We start from the raw sequence: 19308 nt of genomic DNA, 5'->3' as shown, positions 1-19308 counted from the left end.
CAGCTTATCAGCTTGAAGGAAAGCTGAAGGCAGAATCATCTCAGAACCTATGTCTGGTCACATTTACACTGGAGAAAAGGCAGGGCAAGAAGCACCAGTGTGAGGAGGAGCAAAACAAATTTCAAGGTGATTATCACTGATGGCATCAAAGGCAGAACAAAGCTCTCCACACTGGGAAAGGACAACTCAGAGGTCTTTTGATGACCATGTTTTTGTTCACAAGGATTAGACACAGCCTGAATTTTGCATATTAATATATGTGGATTTCTGCAATTCGCTCACAAAATCCTTCTCTGGTAAAGTTTTGCAGCCAACATATCTGGTGGCTGCAGAATGCAGTAAAGGAATACAATAGCAATTAGGGTTTTTTCTCTCTTGTTCTCCCCACCTAGCAGTTTTGCATAAGGACACACAGATGGGGCAGGACGTGGTTTGGAATATCGGTGAGGGGGATTTGCCAATCCTCATTTGACCAACGTGCCCTTTTGTACTACTGAGGTTAAACCTCTGCCAGAAACGTCCTCCACGATCAACACTAACAATTACTAATTTGGAGTTTAGAGTGCTCTGCTCTGCCATCCATAGCAGCATTCCCACAGTCTTCCAGCCAGGTACATCTCTAGTTACAATAATTGTCTTTCTGTTGGGGAGCTGAGTGACTATACTGCCGCAAGTATGGAATAAATCATGTTACTATGGTAGCCAAGGTTTTTGGAAAACAGCATTTCCCAGAGCACAAATGCCATTTCTCTGAATTTTGCTTCCTCTCCTGAAAATATCATCCCAAAATTGTAAGAGGTTTGAAGTTGGGTTTCACTGTTTTCCAACACGAGTTCTGCAGCAAGCTGGACACTGCTTTTCAGGTTTATTTATTTATTTGGTTTAACCTTCATGATGTTGACAGAATCCAGGTGCATGGATATCTTATATACTCAAGCTAATTACTGCTGAGACTGACATCTGAGAAGGGGATTTGAAGGAACAAGACAAAACACAGTCAAAACTTGACCTTGAAACATGAGAAATGAGTCCAAAGGAGAGCATCGGGCTTGGAGGCTTCTCAACCTGTTCAAGGGTTGGGCCAAGGTCTAGGTCTGAGCTCTGGATTTATCTGTGCTAACAGGAGCACTTGGCTCTGAGGCCAGACTTTTTACCCGAGGGACTGTGCTAAATTTCAGGTAGTTGAGCACAGCCTTCCTAGATGTGGTGCATCCATCTCAATGTTCTTGTCCAGTGAATCATGGCACAAACAAGGTACCAGAGATCTTATCCTCAAAACCAGTAATGGTTAAACTGTGATTTTCATTTTGTCTCTCTTCTTCTAAGCCACCGGTACATCCACAAGTGTTTTAATAAAGTATTTTGTTTCTCACTTCCCAGAATGCCAAGTGCATTTCATAACACAGCTGTTGCAAATGTTATGGCTCTGTACCCTTCATGTGTTAGTCTTGCCTGTGCTTCCCTTCTCTGAATCACTTTTAATAGGCCACATTTTATATTTCTCTACTAATTTGTTGAAATTTATTGCATTTGTTGCCTTCCCCTCTTTCTTTTGAAAATCAGGGGAACTTCCAAATTTCAATTTAAAAGCATTTTGTTTTTATGGAGCATATTATTTGTTGGAGGGAGAAGAGTTGAGATCATAATCTGGCACAGTTGACTAAGTTTCTAAATTTTAAACCACCACCTTCTCCCTTTTTAAACATTTTCTCTGCCAACACTAAACATTTTGATCATTCAAAATGTAAATTGTGCTCCCCATAGATGCTGATGGGTTGAGGATATATTTACATACAAAGGAGCTGTTGAATGACTCACACAAAAACTAATTTTCTTGTTCTCATTCTTAACAGTACAGCAGGTTTTTCCCCCCATTTTCTGGTTTCTGGAATGATCTGTGTGTCTGAGCAGTGTTTGAAAAGGTGCATGTGGTTAAAATGTGTGCAGTGGGAGAACTACAAATGGTTTAATTTTTTTTTTTTTTCCAGAGGAGCTCATGATAGGCACTGTCCATGTGTTTTGTTGTGTTATGTGTTAAAAAACACCCAGAACAGAACCTGAGGGCAGTGGTGGTCAAAGGGAGGGAAATTCCCTGATTTCTTGGGGTGAGGAGGAGAAAGCAGGGGTTTAGTCAGTGTGAGAGCCAGTGTTTTGGGCTGGGTAGGATGTTCTCAAGGGAGCCAGCACTTTATAACACCAGTGTTGCTAGAGCTGGGCGTGTGCTGTAGGACCTCAGTGATGGTTCTGTATCTCCTCACGGAGCAGCATTTTATGGGAGAAGTGTCACTTGGTTTTCCCATGCCCAGATGCCTGCTGGGCTTGGGCTCCTGGCACAGACCCCCCTGGCAGGAAGAAGGAGCCATTTCTTTGGAACACTCCTTTGAGCCTGGTTGTGCTTGGGAAGGCAGAGCAGCACACTGGAGTGCTCAGAGAGCTCTGGAGAGCCCCAAGCTTCTGTACATCTCCTGGGCAGCATTTCAAGCTGTGTCTGGAACACATTTGCACTGCTCAGGGCTGGGATCCTCTCAAGGCCCATAAGAAACCCTGAGGCTGTAACTGGCCATAACTCTCTGAGATCACCATGACAGATTTTCTCAGCTCTTCTTGCTTTTCCTTAGACACATCCAAATACCAGCACAGTACTGTCACACCAGTTGTGAATGGTCCAGGCTGTTCATCAGCTATTTATAGAATTGCTTTATTAACAGCTTTATTTTATACACTTGCTAGTAATGTTTGACTCTGAGGTGTGTGTATTCTAGTTTTACTTGACTCACTTCCTCTGACTTATTTACTGACTCCCACCTTGATTTTTCTGTTAATCTGGAGCCCACTTACAGGACACATATAGGTCACCCTATAGGAAATGCAGATGTGATTTTGATCATCTCCACAGAGGCTGCACCACTCTTCTCCACTTCCATCACAGCTTTCCATTGCCTGTTCTTTGTGTGACCTATGCATTGACTTGGGCTCTGTGATTCACTTCAGAACAGATAATGTTTGTGTTAAGTCTTAAACATGGGGTCGGGGGTTGTTTAAAGCCTCTTCAGATTATGTGACCTCTCCTAGCAAACTTTGAAGGGCAGTTGTTGACCAGCTCTGGCACTGTTTGCTCTGCAAGGAAGCAAGTCTGTAAAAAGGCTTATTACACAATGTAAGTGATTTTCTTTTTGCTAAGCAAATATTTGCAATATGTTTTGGGAGATCAAGCATTCAAAGTGAAAAAGCAGGATACCTGCCAGGGATGTGGGAAGCACATAAATGACACCTCTAATTGGGAGAACATGGGCTGGTTTTAGTGTCTTGGCTCTTCAAGGAGCCCGACACAGGTTCCTGCCCTGATTTTCATTGAGCTCTAAGGCTTTAGGCATCCTGACAAATCTGGAAAACTTCTCCCCAAATTGTCCTTACTTCAACAGCTTTGCTCATTATTCTTGCAAAAGCCAAGGTGCTGTGGAACAGGGACAAATCCTATGACTTTAACAAATGATCAAGGTCCTAATATGGGGCTTTCCTAGAGGGTAGTTTATTTTATAAATGCCTGCAGTAACTAACAATGCCCAGTTATGGAGAGTGTGTCACCATCTGGATGACTGCTCACAGCTGGTATCATAATTTTTGGATCATTCTTTTGGCTTGAATTGAAGTTGCAAAGATGTGGCTTAAACCAGTTGGCTCAGGAGTAGCAGATCAACTCCAGTCAACATCTAACTTCCACATGTGCATCTCTTCCTGTGCTGTGGTATTGACAGGAGCCTCAATTTATGTGCATGCAGTTTATAAACAGCAAGAATACTGGAAATGAGGTAATATTTTGTATAAACATTTATTTTATAGTTTAAGAACAAGCCATTCAAAACATCTGGAAATCACAGGAACATGAGTAATATATAATAGCAATATCTTAAATATGCATTAGTAATATAAAGTCATCTTTCACTCTGATAGAAGTTACAACTTCATTTTTCTAAAAAGTATTTAAGACATGAAATATGTTTAGGTAATACATATATACAGCATCTAATTTTCTCTTCTCTTTCGAGTGGAGTCTGAGACTCCAGAGGTTTCTGTGATGGAAACAATGTGCTACAACTTGAAGGCTGGATTGGTTTGGATTGTATATGCAGAACGAGGCAAATAATTTACACCCATCATGGCTCTGTGTGCATGTAAGTGACAGAACAGGGGTTTCAGACCCTGTGCACGTGCACTCCCACAGCTGCTCAGCTATTCACAACAACCGATGTAGTTATAAATCATTAGGTCTGGAGTTATTTCTAGAATGTGTCTATATCCTAACTAAGCTATGACCTACTTTCATTATAACCCCCTGCCCATCAGTGTGCTGTTAAGCTTCCAGTGGTGATTTGGTAAAATGTGTTTGCCTTGTCTTAGTATGTGCAAAATGATAATTGTGGGTTTGATCAGCTTACAGCTGTTTTATCCTCATCTCTAAGGCAAGCAATTCCCTTTCTATTTCATAGGGAAGGTCAGCATTAACTTGCACTTCAAAGTATTGCTTGATTTCTTCTACCTCCTTTTCCCAGAACTCTTTAGAGATCTCAAACAGTTTGGTCAGGTTGACATCTTCTAAACCCTTCAAGTTCAAAGCAGCATCAGTGGGGATGTAACCTATGGCAGTTGGTTTGGCAGAGGCTTTCCCTTCGATTCTGTTGAACATCCACTCCAGCACACGGGAATTCTCTCCGAAGCCAGGCCACAGGAATTTCCCTTGGCTGTCTTTCCGGAACCAATTAACGTGAAAGATCCTGGGTAGTTTTGCAGCTGGACGATGGGCCATGCTCAGCCAGTGGGCCAAGTATTTGCCAAAGTTGTAGCCAAAGAAAGGCCTCATGGCAAATGGATCGTGCATAATGATTTTGCCTGTTTGAAATACAGATGGAGAAGGTAAGGGAATAAATAGCACATTTATTCTAAAGCACAAAGATTCAGATCCTCCCAGGGTTTACCCATGATCCCTTCACCACCCTTGTGAGCTTTTAAGAAACTGCACAAGCATTATCCTTGATGCACAAAAGGTACAAATGAAATTAATTGTTGTTATTAAGTTTCTTAAATCTCAGGTCAAGCAGCTTAAATGAAGATTATCTAGCAACACATTTATGCTGAGCTCCAGCAGAAGAGAAAATTTAAATTTGTTTATCCCAGACTGTAACAAGAACTCCCTGTCAAGGCTTCTGGCAACCCTGTGCCTGCATCCTGTTCTGCATGCTTGCCACCTAAGGGATTATTTTTCTTAATTTGACTTTTACAGAGAATTTGGCTGTTAATTCCAGTACAAATATTTTCTATTGTGAAAATGCACAGGTTGCAAAATTAGCTGCCAAGACTGAAATGTGAAAGAGCAGGGGGAAGGAGAGGGCAGGCAGTCCAGAGGGGCCTCCTTTTAATGCAGGTAGGCAGATTAAATTTTGATTTACCTTTGTGCTCAGCAGCTGCTGTTGCTTCAGATCTCATGGCTGCTCCTACAAATACTCCATGCTTCCAGTTAAAGGCCTCATATACAAGAGGGACACCTATAAATAACAAAATGACTTTAGTAATTAGAGGTCCAGAAACATTTTTATGACAGGTTTTGCTATCTGAGGTAGTGCTGAATGCACGTTACTGGGTAATGTATTCTAAATTTTCCTGTTTTTTTCTTTTCTTTTTTTTTTTTATCAGTTCGTTTCCTGCTCTCTTACAGCAAAGAAGTTTAAATGAATGTTTTCAAAACTGGCTACTGATTACTGAACACATCTAGTGGGAGATATCTGGGACATCAGAATCTCCAGCAGATTTTAATGGAAATAGAATCTGGTCCTGTAGCCATATTAGACTCAGATCTAGCATTACTTCTATTTCTTTTCCAACTTTAGGTGACCTTTAGCAGACTAATTAATTTTACTTCCTTTTCTTTAAACTATCTAAAACTGATTCATTTCTCTAACCATTTGCTAACTGAACTACTTAAACTACAGGAAAATTGAGACCAATGCAGCAATTTTCTATGTGTCTGCTGCCCATATTAGTGGGTCCTGCTCTCCCTCCAGCCCTTTATTATTATTATTATCTGTTTTGTGTTAACATCAAACTATTCAGACACTGAAACTCCAGTGGCTGGAAGCGTGTGTGCCAAAGGCTAACACAGAGACATTGGACTAACGTGGTTATTTCCTTGCTTTTGCAGCTGTGCAAGCAAAACCTGTGGCTATGGCCAGCTGTGTGTCAACCCTTCTGTGGCCAACACTTCAGCCTGGAAAGGTGGCTGCTGCATCTCTTACCAGCTGGTCTGCGGCCTCCAAAAATGATCCCTTCGATGGGAACGCCTTCGGGTGATTCCCACGCAGGATCCATGATGGGGCACTGCCTGGCTGGGGAGCAGAACCTGGAGTTGGGGTGAGCACAAGGTTCTCCTGCACAGAACACAGCATAAAGGTTATGACGGCAGAGTTAACTTGAATTTGTTCATTAATTTCAAAGAAAGCCAAAGAGAGGGCTGTTGTGTGGGTCAGGTACCGTTGTCTGGGGTCCAATCCTTGTTCTTCCACGAGGTCACTGTCACTCCAGCTGGCAGGGGCTCATCAATGCCTTCCCAGTAAACCCCTCCATCACTGGTTTCTGCCACGTTGGTAAAGATGGTGTTCTTGAATATGGTTTTAATAGCATTGGGGTTTGTTTTGACTGAAGTTCCAGGGGCGACACCAAAAAAGCCATTTTCAGGATTGATTGCCCTTAAGTTGCCTGGAAGTTAAATGATAAAATATAAGTAAACCATACTGATTTAATTTTATCCAGAAGTTTGTAGCACATCTTACTGCACCTACAGCAACCTGCAAAACATTCCAATTTAATTTCCATACCTTGTTCATCAAATTTCATCCAGGCAATATCGTCACCCACACACTCAACTTTCCATCCTGGCAGGCTTGGATTCATCATAGCCAAGTTAGTTTTTCCACATGCACTAGGGAATGCTGCAGCAAAGTACTTCTTTTTACCTTCTGGGTTGGTAATTCCCAGGATCTATAGAAAAATTAATGCAACTGTTAAACACAGTCTTTTTTTCTTGCACTTTTCATTTAGGAGATTGTCTCCCAGCAAGTGGAAATGATAAAATATTTAATTATGCACATTTGTTCCTACAGAAGAAGTACTGCATAATATTGTTGACAAATAACTCAAGCTGTATTTTTAAAATCAGAGTCAACTCATCTTGCCATTAGAATATCTCTAAGAAATTATTCTATTTTTTTTTAATGTTAGGTCTGCATATAATAAACATTTATTTTTATTTTGCTGATTTATTTTGCTATGTTTCTCTCTCAATACAGAAGAAAAGCAGGAAATATTATTTTGGCTGTATATGAGTGGAATGAAAGCACTTTGTGCATGGATACTCCTGCTCTTCTCAACAACCACAGATATTTTTTTTCTAAGGCTGTTCTCCCATGCCCTTTGAAATTCTTTGTTTCAGTAGTATTTTATGGTGGTAGAATGTTTAAAGGATAGCAGAAATTAAAGCCAGGAAGGTTACACAGCAGAACACCCTTAGAAAATCTGGTATTTGCAGGTTTTTGAGTGCATAGACCCCTTTATAATTTGGCCCAGTGATGATGTTCAGGCTCTGCTCAAGTACACAAAGCTGCCTATAAGAAGTCACCCTCAGAATTTCCAAACCTTGCTTGTTCTATGCCATGACAGGTCCTATTTTCAATGTTTAGTACTTGGCCTTGCAAGCAGTTTTCTGTTCCTCAGGAGCCTGGCATGTGGCAGATTCCTATCTAAAGTTACAGGACTATCCATATGAGACTAATTCCATTGATGGCCAGACGGGTGACGGATTTATGTGGCTCTAATTTGAGGTTTTAAAGGCTGTTCAAACACACAAGATTTAACAGCATAGATTTTTACCAGCATGTGCTCTGCGAGCCAGCCCTCCTCCTTGGCCAGTCTGCTGGCAATCCGGAGAGCAAAGCATTTCTTCCCCAGCAAGGAGTTTCCTCCGTAGCCGCTGCCAAAGGAAATGATCTCCCTGCGATCCGGGAGATGAGCAATCAGCGTCAGCTCCGGGTTGCACGGCCAGTTGTTGATTAATGGCTCTGCAGAACAGAATGTTGCAGTCATGAATGCAGCAATTTCCATGCTTGATCACGCTGTTGTTTCATCAGCATCGAGCTTCTGACAGCAACCCAGAGCATATGCTTCAAGGAAATCCCTGGTAAGTACTAGGGATAATGATCTCCTTTCCATCAAACTCTCACTGAGCTTTGATTCTTTTAACTGAGTTTTGAACCTAGTGCTGTTACAGAATCAGCCTAGTCTTCTGTGGTGAGGGTGTCCCACATGCAGAGGACATGCACTCATCTCCAAAACACAGCCCTGGGAATTTCCTGGGGTTTTTAATGGCTTCTGGGGTTTTTAATGGCTCTTACCTTTTAGCGGCAGAGGGCATCCAACTGAGTGAAGGCATTTTACAAACTCCCCACTGCCCAGGGCTTTCAAAACATCTGTTCCTATCCGTGTCATGATCCTCATGCTGGCCACTACGTAGGGTGAATCTGTCAGCTCGATCCCAATCTTGGACAAAGGTGACCCAATAGGCCCCATGCTGAAGGGGATGACATACATCGTACGTCCTGGAAAACAGGGAGTAGCAAGATGTGACTAAGAGCAAAACAAGGAACATTTGAAGTAACCTTTATAAACATGGAGGCTGTTTCTCAGTTATTTAAAAGCTGTTTGTCTTGTGAGATGATGTTTAAAGAGCTGCAGCTTTCTGTTTGTCTAATTGTGTAGCAAGAAGTTCTATCTTAAATGATGAAAGCAGCAGTTCAGACAGATTGTCTAGCCAGGAGTAAGGGGAGGTGAAGGCCAAGTTCCCTGTTAGTGTAAATCCCTGAACCTGGAATTATTGCTATGGATGGGAGGCCCTTCATCCTCATCTCACTTCTTATCTGCTCCTCACTTGCTGTGTGACTTCCTGAACCAAGTCACACGAATTTTTGTACTTTGTCACTTTAGGAAAACAAGAGTGCTGGAAAGAAACTGAGGACTTTCCTTGCCCAGGTATTTGGGTCTATGGGAAAGATCTGCATGAAACCTGTGGAGTGACTATTGGGGGCGTAAAGCTAAATCTTCAGCTCAAATTGTCCCTTAAAGATTACAGTAACTTGCAGCAGTAAGTGTCTCAGCATTGCTGAAAGTTCAGTGTCAATTATCTTCTTCTTGCCTACCTTGCATGCAGCCTGGGAACCTGGTGTTGAAGGCTTTCTCAAAATCTTCCTCAGACATCCAGCGCCCCAGTTGGCTTGCTCCAGTTTTAGGAATTGGAATGGTATCTCTCTGCTCTTGAGTGATGATGACAGTTTTGCTCTCAATTCTTGCCACATCTCTTGGATCAGTGAGAGCCAACCAGCTGCATTTCACCAAAAATCAGGAAATTAGACTTTTATTATCAATATAGCCTTTTTACCCTTCTGTGGGTCCACTTTAGCACAAAAAGCTACTAAAACAATGCTTTGTAAGACAAAAATTAGTGAAAAAGCAGTATAACAGATAATCTCAAAAATCAGTCAGATATATTATCTCAAAAAATTGCTTTAAGACTTTCCAGAAATCATAAAAAATTATATGGCCAAGGAAATTTTTGTTACATGTTTAATACTTCTTTGCTTCTTATCTCAGCCTTATTGTCTGTTGTTAACTTTCAGGGAAAAGTTAATCTTGTTTAATTTTCATTCTCATCAGTGTGAAGTTGTTTTGTATGGGGACCACAAAATGATGCTTCAAGCTAAGTGGATGCCAAGGAAAGTAGTTTAAGTGTTGGTATAAGTGCCAAAGGGATCAGAACCCAGCTTAGTGGATTGGCATAGTCCCTTAAATTAGAGGCATCACAAAGCAAATACTGAGTATAAGCACGATCATTAAAAGTGAAGGAGTTCATTAAAGGGGATTCTTTTTCCCCTCAGAGGAATTTTTTGCCATCTATTTACGATAGAGGGGATTGTTTTACATTTTCACCTCTCTGCATCGAAATTTTCCACGAGTATAAAAATGTTCTAGTTGTGCTGTCATAACCATCATCACTACAGCTAAGCATATAATTAACAATGAATAATTTATCTGGTGAATCTTGCCCTTTTCTCTCCCAAATAGTCTGCAAACAGATTGCCAAATTCCTGCACTTAGTTATTCAAAAGTCTTTGCAGATTTCTCCCATGAAGATCTCGTGGTTGGCAAGTAATTCTCGAGTATGCACTTGTTGTTAATATTCTCTTTTCATGTTCAGTTTGTTGGGAGAAATTATGAAATATTTGAAAAAAGTATTTGCAGAATACATTAGAGTCAAAGCTCATTGGCACGATATGAATAATGCCTGTACTGAATAATATTTGAACACCCACAGACCTATTTGAATGCCACAAAAAAGATGTGATGAATAAACTAATTGGCTAAAATAGTAGAATTCTTCAAAAGAAGATTTGCTCAATAATATTTAGCCATTGTTAATGATAAGTTGCGTAAGTCTCATGACATTATTCCAGTTCCCTGATGTAACTAATCAACAGAGAAAATGTACAGTTGATAGTCCAACTGAATAATATGCTTTATGCTAATTTTTAGAGGAAAAAGTTTGCTTTTCCTGAGTATTTCACTATGTAAGCAAAAGTTCCAAAATGTTCATGGAAAGCAAATATTGGAGAGTTATAAGAAGTTTTTTAAGTAAACAGGATAGAAAATGAATTTTCCAATTCTGAGATGATACTTGACTTCGTTTAGGCTACTCACCAGTTCTCATACTTTCTCAGCTTCTTGATCATGCCTTGTTGTACCATGATGTCCAGAAGTTTTCTGTTCTCTTCTTCTGAGCCATCACAGATGTGAATGCACTCAGGCTGGCACAGCTTGGCACTGGTCTCGATGAAATCCCTCGCTTCTGGAGGCAGACTCTCCCAATCCCCCTGGACAACCTTGGGCATGACGCTCATGTCAGTTTTCAACTGTGGGGGCATTATTGAAGCTGTTGTGGATCTCGTTGATGGCTGTAAAATACTGATCACAATCAAAAATCAAATAGATTAGGTGTGTTAGCTTACTGTACGAAATCAAATAATTAGGTGTGTTAGCTTACTGTACGTTCTAACCAGCATCACAAAGCCTAACAGCATATAACTCGAAGAATTTGCAATGGACTTGATTATGTACTGCTTTAAAATCAAGGTAGGGAATTTGCTAATTTCAACGTGGAAAAAATAGAGGCCATTCTACTAATTTAACATGGGAAAAATAGAGACCATTCTACTAATTTAACATGGGAAAAATAGAGGCCATTCTACTTACTGTCTATGGAAGCTGGAGCTGGATGCCAGAGAGAATTTTGCTGTAGCTTTCAGTTGAGCCCGTTTCGCTTGCTTTGGAGCTCTCTTGCAATTGCTGGTTCCAAGGATGGACCTCCTCCCTTAAATATTCTTCATGGTAGTGTCCATCCCACCAGTTGGGGTGAAGGAGGCTTGTCCTTTACATCATCACTGCATGTGTCTTGGGACAGTGCCACTGACATTGTCATCATGCAGAGTTGTCAACAAAGCAGCCCTGGCGGGGTAATCATTTAACAGGCTTGATTAATGAATGTTGAAAGCGGAGGTTCTTAGCCCCTGGATTTGCTGTTTTGAAGCACTTACAAAATTTAGCAGTTTAACCAAACTTTGATCCATTTTGGCTTTGAAATCAAAGACGTCATAACTTCTTGGTGTGTGTGGGAAAGGTTGAGTACAAAGAGTTTCTGGAACCAGGAACACGGAGGTCATGCACAGAGGCAAAGTACAGCTGGCACATTTTGTAGGCAGATGGTCACTAGCTGGCTGTGAAGTGGAGGCTCGTCCAAGAAGTGTTTACTCACATTGGGAACATTACCTGATCTGGGTATAAAGTTCATCAGTGAGCACCGACAGGCCTGAATAACCACTACATAGGGCCCACAGCTCTTATTTGTGTCTATGCAGTTCTAAAAAAATCCCTAGCAACATAAATCTAAGTGTTGGGGTTCCTTCAGTGCAGGCAAGGAAGTTTTTCTTTATGGCTTGTTTTAGGCTCTTGCAAACGGAACAGTTATTTCCTATTGCTACAACTGCAGAAGAGGCAGAACAGCAATAATTAACCTCCTCTTTCAAATATTGTGCTTTATTTTACCTGGAGTTTTATGGGGGGAAGTATCATAAAATATAAACCCATCCCTAAATTAGTACTCGGAGCAAAAACACAGACCTGCTGTGGAGTGGGGCTGCACACTGTTGTTCTGTGGGTGAAGGTGCACATACACAGAGCTGAGTCTGTATCTGTGTCAGTCGTGGCAGTATCTGATATCAACAGCCACTACTACTCATAATTCTGAATTCTCAGTGTGATATCAGACACTTGAGTGTGATCTCAGACACTTTGAGCTCTTGTCTCTGTTTCTGCAGGCCTGTCTTTAGCTTCCCCTATTCCATTTTAGACAATTGTTTGTCCATGCAGTCTGGGTGTGTGAAGACTGAAGTATTTCAGACAAACAGAACTGTAGAAATAACCCTGCTGCCATTTCCTCTCCTTCTATTTAGACCCAGGCTTAGCAAAGCATCTGGAGCCTGGATAAGGTGATGCTTTTGTGCCAACTTGTCACTTTTTTGTATTGATGGGGTTTTTACCATGCTTGTCATTGGTAGTTTGCAGAAGAGGGAAATCTGGGATTCCCAGCTAAGTTTAAGGAAGCTCTGAAAAGCAACAAAATTGACTTATCTTGTATAAAGGGTGTTCACAACGCTGCTGTTGCTCAGGTTTGTGAGGCAGTTGGATGTTCCCAGCAAGGTTCTTGATGGGGCAGCCAGCAGTGACTTACAACCCACAAAAGGCCAGGCTGGCAGAGCAGCAGGGATCAGGATTGTAGCTCACCTTCCCACCTGCAAGTCTAAAATACTGCAGATCTGACTCTCCTACTGCAGGGACATCCCCTGGGACTGTACCCTCTATCTTCCCTGCAAAGCCTTTTATTATGTTTTGTAAATAAGGGAAGAAAATAGTGAAGTAAGAGGGGCTGTCCTTGCTGCATGGCAAGACCAAACATTCCTGAAAAGGAAAACAAAAATCTGGTGGGATTAGAGCTGTTAAAGCCTGCTTCAGATAGGGCTGTGATATAAGCAAAGATAAAATCCAAAGCCAATTTAATAATGGCAAAGCTGGTGTTCGTCTTCAGAGTCCACATACTGTGTCACTGGTGGAGCTGATGAGAAATATTTTCCTTTTAAAACATGTCATAAAGTACCTTCATTAAAAATATAATGGAGCATTATCTTTAATAATACTAGGCAGAGCTCTTTTTTAGAGAAGTAAAAAAAAATGGAATGCTTTTTGCTGGCTAGGTAAGTCAGTGTACATATAAATAACTGAGAGTAAGCCAGCAATGCCCAGTTGTCAGGAAGACAGTAGAGCAGGAAATTATCATATTGCAGCACAAATAAAATCAGAAGAAAAGCTTACATACAACAGTGTAATACAGCAGAATTAGTCCTAGTGTCTCTAGGTTTTGAGAGAAGGAAAAAATTCCCAAACCCAGAGCATTAATTTCTGCCAATTAAATTACAGTCAGGCAGGTGTTGTGCAAATTTTCTAACACTGCAATCCTAACCTCCCACAATCTTGCTATACAAACTGTGGGCTTCTCTTGAGAAGACACTAAACATGCCAAATTGGTGGCACTGTGTTATGAACATATGTCCATTAAAAATCACATTAAGGATTCCAAATGTTTTTCATTTGTGATGGCAGCAGGGCTCGAGTACAGATGTCCACTGGGAATTCTAGACACTTCAGCATCAAATTACTTGTATTTAGGTAACACCTCCCATCAGAGGATCTCAAAGCATATCACAAACACACAGTAAGCCTCAAGCCCCTATATAAAACACACATAGTATTTGGTGCAATGAAATAACTGGAGCATATGCAAATCAAGGCCAGGATATTTTTTCAAGAATCTTCTCATTTAGCGATTCAGCTTTTCGAAAGCCAACAGAAGGCATTAAAGGTTTTATGTGAAGATAGTGAATTCTCATAACACCCACTGTTTCCCACATAAAAACCCAGATGTAGCACTTCCAATGGCTCAGTTACAGTGGTCTTGAGGTGTCACCCAGTACCAGTGGGTGCTGCTGTCTGGATTCAGTTTCTGGAAGATTTCACAAATGGCAAACGTGAGAGGTAGTATGGGGAAATGTAAAGCCTTTAAAAAAAGAGTTTACTTTAATGTAAAGTTTATTTTCCATTTAAATGAGAAGCCTTTTTTAGTAATAACTGCATTATAATGCTCATCTAATAGCTGATACGATTTCTTCTGATTGAACTTTTTTTGGCACTTTTTCTCTGTGCTTCTTGACACTTGAATGTGATGCTTATCAGGTGCCTTCTTGGAAGCTGTCAAATCATTTAAATGTGTGTGAATCTGACATTTCAAGATGACAGCGTTCAACAAGTGCCTTGAAAGGAGGGGGTTTAGGATGTTTGCTTTGATGGACACTATTCAGGTTGCTCAAAACAAGTTTTTGAGCACTTCAGGTTTCACATATTTACTAGGACTCAAAAAATGTAAAGGTTTTAAATGCTCAGAAAAAGTGTCATTAGGAAGCTTAACTCATCACTACAAAGCAAAGTGCAACAAAGCTCTCACAGTGAGATCTGAAAGTTGTTAATGGCATATAATAATACTCAGAAATTCTACTTCCCTCCCATTGCTAATTCTAGTACATATTGTCACCTCCAAGGAGTTTGTCACTTGGGTATTTTGCTATAAAATTGTAGGTTTTTTAAAGATTCTCTGAGCTGCTCTACTAACGGAAGAGCACTGCCTCTGGATTGCTATTTCTGTGGTGTTTTGCTCAGATGACACCGAGCACCCTCTGACAGCTGCTGGACTGGATGCCACAGAGTCCAGACCCAAGGGCAGCCCTTGCAATCTCAGAGAGAGCAGGGCAGGGATCATTCTCTCAACTTCCAAAAGAAAACGTGAACCGTGCAAATTGTCTGCAGTTGCAAAAGAGTCTGTGAGCGAGCCAAGTGCTTGTTCCAGACCCTGCGCAGCGCCGGGCGATATTTCCGCCCCACAGCCCCGCTCCTGCAGGCGGCTCTGAGGCACTGACCCACTGCAGTGGGCAGGGGGCCCTGGGCATTGACCCACTGCAGCGGGCTGGGGGCCCTGGGCACTGACCCACTGCAGGAGGGCTGGGAGCCCTGGGCACTGACCCACTGCAGTGGGCTGGGGGCCCTGGGCATTGACCCACTGCAGTGGGCTGGGGGCCCTGGGCATTGACCCACTGCAGGAGGGCTGGGGGCCCTGGGCACTGACCCACTGCAGTGGGCTGGGGGCCCTGGGCACTGACCCACTGCAGGAGGGCTGGGGGCCCTGGGCACTGACCCACTGCAGTGGGCTGAGGGCCCTGGGCATTGACCCACTGCAGTGGGCTGGGGGCCCTGGGCATTGACCCACTGCAGTGGGCTGGGGGCCCTGGGCACTGACCCACTGCAGGAGGGCTGGGGGCCCTGGGCATTGACCCACTGCAGTGGGCTGGGGGCCCTGGGCACTGACCCACTGCAGTGGGCTGGGGGCCCTGGGCACTGACCCACTGCAGGAGGGCTGGGGGCCCTGGGCACTGACCCACTGCAGCGGGCTGGGGGCCTGCTGCATGTGCTGTGCACTCTTCTCCACATGTGCTGTGCACTCTTCTCCACATGTGCTGTGCACCCTTCTTCACATGTGCTGTGCACTCTTCTCCACATGTGCTGTGCACTCTTCTTCACATGTGCTGTGCACCCTTCTCCACATGTGCTGTGCACCCTTCTTCACATGTGCTGTGCACTCTTCTCCACATGTGCTGTGCACTCTTCTCCACATGTGCTGTGCACCCTTCTCCACATGTGCTGTACACTCTTCTCCACATGTGCTGTGCACTCCACGTGTGCTGTGCACTCTTCTCCACATGTGCTGTGCACCCTTCTTCACATGTACTGTGCACTCTTCTCCACGTGTGCTGCGTGAACCGTGAGACCGAGCCCCTGCCACCAGCCACAACAGGTAGCAGCAAACTGGGGACACAGTGCTTCACCTCCTGCTCACCTCCGTTCCAGCCCTAACCCACACAGGATTGGGCAGATTGTAAGCTATGCTGTTTGTGGATCCCTACAAAATGTCATTTTTTTTGCACATGTTCAAAATGAAGTGGCTTGTTCTGATGGTGGAGGAGTGGGAAAAAATACACAGATTTATCACGATTAGACTGTACTTCCATTAACCTGCCCAACATTTTCAGCTTGACAACAGACATTTCTCAAAATACATGGAAGCAAATTTCAGCAGCCAGGAAGATGCACTGGTGCATTTTAAAGTCTCTAAACAAAGTCACCAACCTTTGATGCTTCATTTAGTAACAGCTCAAGTGCTCAATCCTGAGTTATATTTTAGGGAAAGTCCTGATTGTGACACAGTGCATGCCAAGGCTGACATTACACCATGGGCACACTGGTTTCTTGTTTGTTGTTCTTCTTTGGCAGATGAAATAGTTATTATTGTTATTATTATTACTTTATTTTTAAACTCACTTTTACAGGTTCAGCTCTGGAGATGGGATTGAGACATGTAATTTCAATTTTGATAAGCCGTCATCCCTCTAGAACTATTTCTTGAGGTGTGAATCTAATCTGGGGACTCTTCCTAAAGGAACATTGTCATAAAAAAAACCAAAAAAAAACCCCTGTCAAGTTTCAGTGTGACTATGTGAGTAATGGGCTCTGTAGCCACTGGTACCTGACCAGTGGCCAGGTATGTGTAATTCTGTTCACTTAGGAGCTCTTCTCATCTGCTTTAGGTCTCAGTCATTTCGAGAGTTTGGGCCCACCAAGTCTTTGATTGATTTTACCCAAGCCACAACAGAATTATGATTTTTGCATGGTTACTGCAGGGTTTTTTTGCTGGATGAACAGCAGAACCACAGCCAGGAGAGAAGGGGACAAACTGTACTACCCAGAGTGAAAACCAGTCAGCAAAAGATTAGTGTTTCCCTTTGCCTTTCAGCACCTGCTCTGCTCAGTGCCACAAAGCCCAGATGGCTCCAAATCCAGTTTGCAAATAAAAATGGTTACCCTTTCTGGAGTGAAATCCCTTTACCACAGAGGTGTGTGTTTGCAGCTGTCAAGGACTTCCTGCTTCCTACTTGGGTAGGGAACAGACAAATCCTTGTACATGAGTTCAAGTGCCTCTTGTTCAAGAGTGTCTGCTTCCTGTGGATGACTGGTGCTCTGCTAACTGTGCCCTTTTGCAGAGACTTCACCTCCTCAGGCCTAAAGAAATGACATGGAAGCACCTTTTTACATTCTAAATTTGTTTTTTTTCTCTAGGATGGGACAATCCTGGCTCCCCTGGCTCCTTTCTCTTGCATGCTGTTCATTGTTTCTCTGTGGTGCTTTGTCTGCTGGCAGCACTGTACTGGCAGTTGTCCTTTCAGGGTTACCCAGCTCTACCTGTGCAATGGACTTTTTCTCTTTTCTTTAAATTCTCCCATATACCTTTGCTCTCCTTTTTCTTTTTACTTCAGTCCCTTTTTACATGCAGTCTGACCCACTGGTCACAGTTCTGTACATCCTTCTTGAGTCGACTCCTTTGAAGAAGGATGACTTTAGCCATTAAGAGTGGGGCAGATTTTGAAGGTTTAGGTTCTGTTTCTTCCTCTGCTATGGGTTTCCCATTTGACTTTGGACATGTAACTACATCCCCAAGCCTTTATTATTCCTAGGAAGGGGGTTGGGAGGTGACAATTCCAATTTATCCCTGCTATGAATTCTGCTAGTTTGGTTGATACTTCCCAGCTAGAGAAGTTTAAAACCTAATTAAACATGATCATTATCTCTTCTCATTTTTGTCTGTGCCACAGACAGTCCCTGCTGGGTTCTCTCTAGGTTACTGTAATGCAAATAGTAAGTTCTTACTTGAAACTAAAAGCATTTACTATAAACTGTTTTCTCATTCAATAGCAAAAAGCAACAACTTGGGTTAAACCATGTTTTTCTGTTTCAAGTGAGATTTGTTCCATACTTTTTCCCCAGGAAAACAGCTTTGATTAATATTTCAAGCATTTTAGAACACTAAAAGCCAAACAACAGGATAGAAAAGCTGATTATGCAGAAATGAAAACCAAGCTACATCTAAAGGTCAGAAGGCAAATATGCCTATGTCAAGCACTACATGCCTTTTGGTTCTTGAACCTGGCAGCTGGAGGAAAATCAACATTGCACAAAAACCAATAATCCTTGTAACAAATCTTCTGTTTACTGGAAAACTCTTATGTAAGTGTTAACAGGTCAGGTGAAATCCTATATACTGTACACTTCTGCTTAGCACCATTCTAAGAGGCAGAAGACAACACCAGTGGACAACAATGGGATTTTTTCAATGTAAAAGGCACTTTTGTTTGGTCAGTGTAAATGGTTCCTACCAGACAAATGCCACAATTATGATTATTTCTACAAACACTCAGTAAGGAGACCAGGAGATCAACTGGACCCTGGAAATCATGCTTTTTTTCCTTATGCTTTTAGGAAGACAGAAGTCTAACTGCTATATGTGCATCTTTGACTGACCATCTGTAACTGTCTCTAAATTTACTGATTCAGGATGATATACGTGCATATGAATATTGTTTATGTAAAGAGAAGTTTCTTGCATGTGTGCTTAAACCACGATGTACAAATGAATGGCAATCAACTTGCATTCTACAAATAAAATCAAAAACCCCGTGCACTTGCTAACCTTGCAGAGTTCAGTTATTTGCTCTTAATAGCACTAAGTACCTTTTTATTTTAGGTGGAGCATAGATGTTCTCTGCCCAGAAAACCTTAAACAAAAGGCAGATATGAATGACAGATCAAGAGAGTTTCAGTTTGTAGAGGCAGCTCTGAATGGAGTAATAACCATGATTCACAAAACGTGTCACCCAGGTATTCTCATCTGCTTTCTAGACACTGCCTTGTCTTGATGTTTTAAGTTACAAGAACGATAAAATTGACTTTGTTTCTTACAGGAGCAGAAAAGATGTACAACTTAGCCTACTATACCATATTTCTATTACCAATTTCTGATGGAGAGGACCGGGGCTATCAGGTTGTGGACTTTAAGTGATGGTTTAAGACTGTAGCAGTGCTGAAAACTAAGATTTAAGGTATTTCTGTGGATAAATATCATGGACTACACTGCCTGCTGTTCAGTGACATGACACACTAATATAC

At 42.1% G+C, this 19308-nt stretch overlaps 1 protein-coding gene across 2 annotated transcripts; it reads right to left on the bottom strand.

Annotated features, from left to right (window-relative positions):
* Positions 1–4400: 4400 nt before the first annotated feature.
* On the bottom strand, positions 4401–11452 carry PCK1 (phosphoenolpyruvate carboxykinase 1). 2 transcript variants are annotated; one of them, XM_021553531.3, is made up of 10 exons: positions 11347–11452; positions 10795–11058; positions 9240–9421; positions 8439–8642; positions 7918–8105; positions 6867–7029; positions 6523–6747; positions 6288–6419; positions 5445–5540; positions 4401–4887 (listed from the first exon to the last, which is right to left on the bottom strand). In XM_021553531.3, the coding sequence occupies exons 2-10, from the start codon at positions 11016–11018 to the stop codon at positions 4433–4435; spliced, it is 1869 nt and encodes a 622-aa protein (XP_021409206.1). In that variant the 5' UTR covers positions 11019–11058; positions 11347–11452; the 3' UTR covers positions 4401–4432. The 2 variants fall into 2 exon arrangements, with proteins under 2 accessions (XP_021409206.1, XP_021409207.1); XM_021553532.2 differs by having other exon boundaries at positions 10795–11048; positions 11347–11441.
* Between the last annotated feature and the right edge of the window lie 7856 nt (positions 11453–19308).

This window comes from Lonchura striata, chromosome 17 (assembly GCF_046129695.1).
Source record: "Lonchura striata isolate bLonStr1 chromosome 17, bLonStr1.mat, whole genome shotgun sequence".
NCBI classification, from domain to species: Eukaryota; Metazoa; Chordata; class Aves; order Passeriformes; family Estrildidae; genus Lonchura; species Lonchura striata.
The sequence above is the reverse complement of the archived record's forward strand: the minus strand, read 5'-3'. Positions and strand labels throughout refer to the sequence as shown.

What these genes read in the sequence shown, in the direction of transcription:
- PCK1 (XM_021553531.3), bottom strand. Translation starts at nt 11,018, where the DNA reads ATGCCCCCACAGTTGAAAACTGACATGAGCGTCATGCCCAAGGTTGTC. An exon ending in ATGCCCTCTGCCGCTAAAAG is followed by an intron (nt 8,106 to 8,438) that starts GTAAGAGCCATT and finishes TCTGTTCTGCAG; the next exon opens with AGCCATTAATCAACAACTGG. An exon ending in TGGAGGCCGCAGACCAGCTG is followed by an intron (nt 5,541 to 6,287) that starts GTAAGAGATGCA and finishes TGTTATTTATAG; the next exon opens with GTGTCCCTCTTGTATATGAG.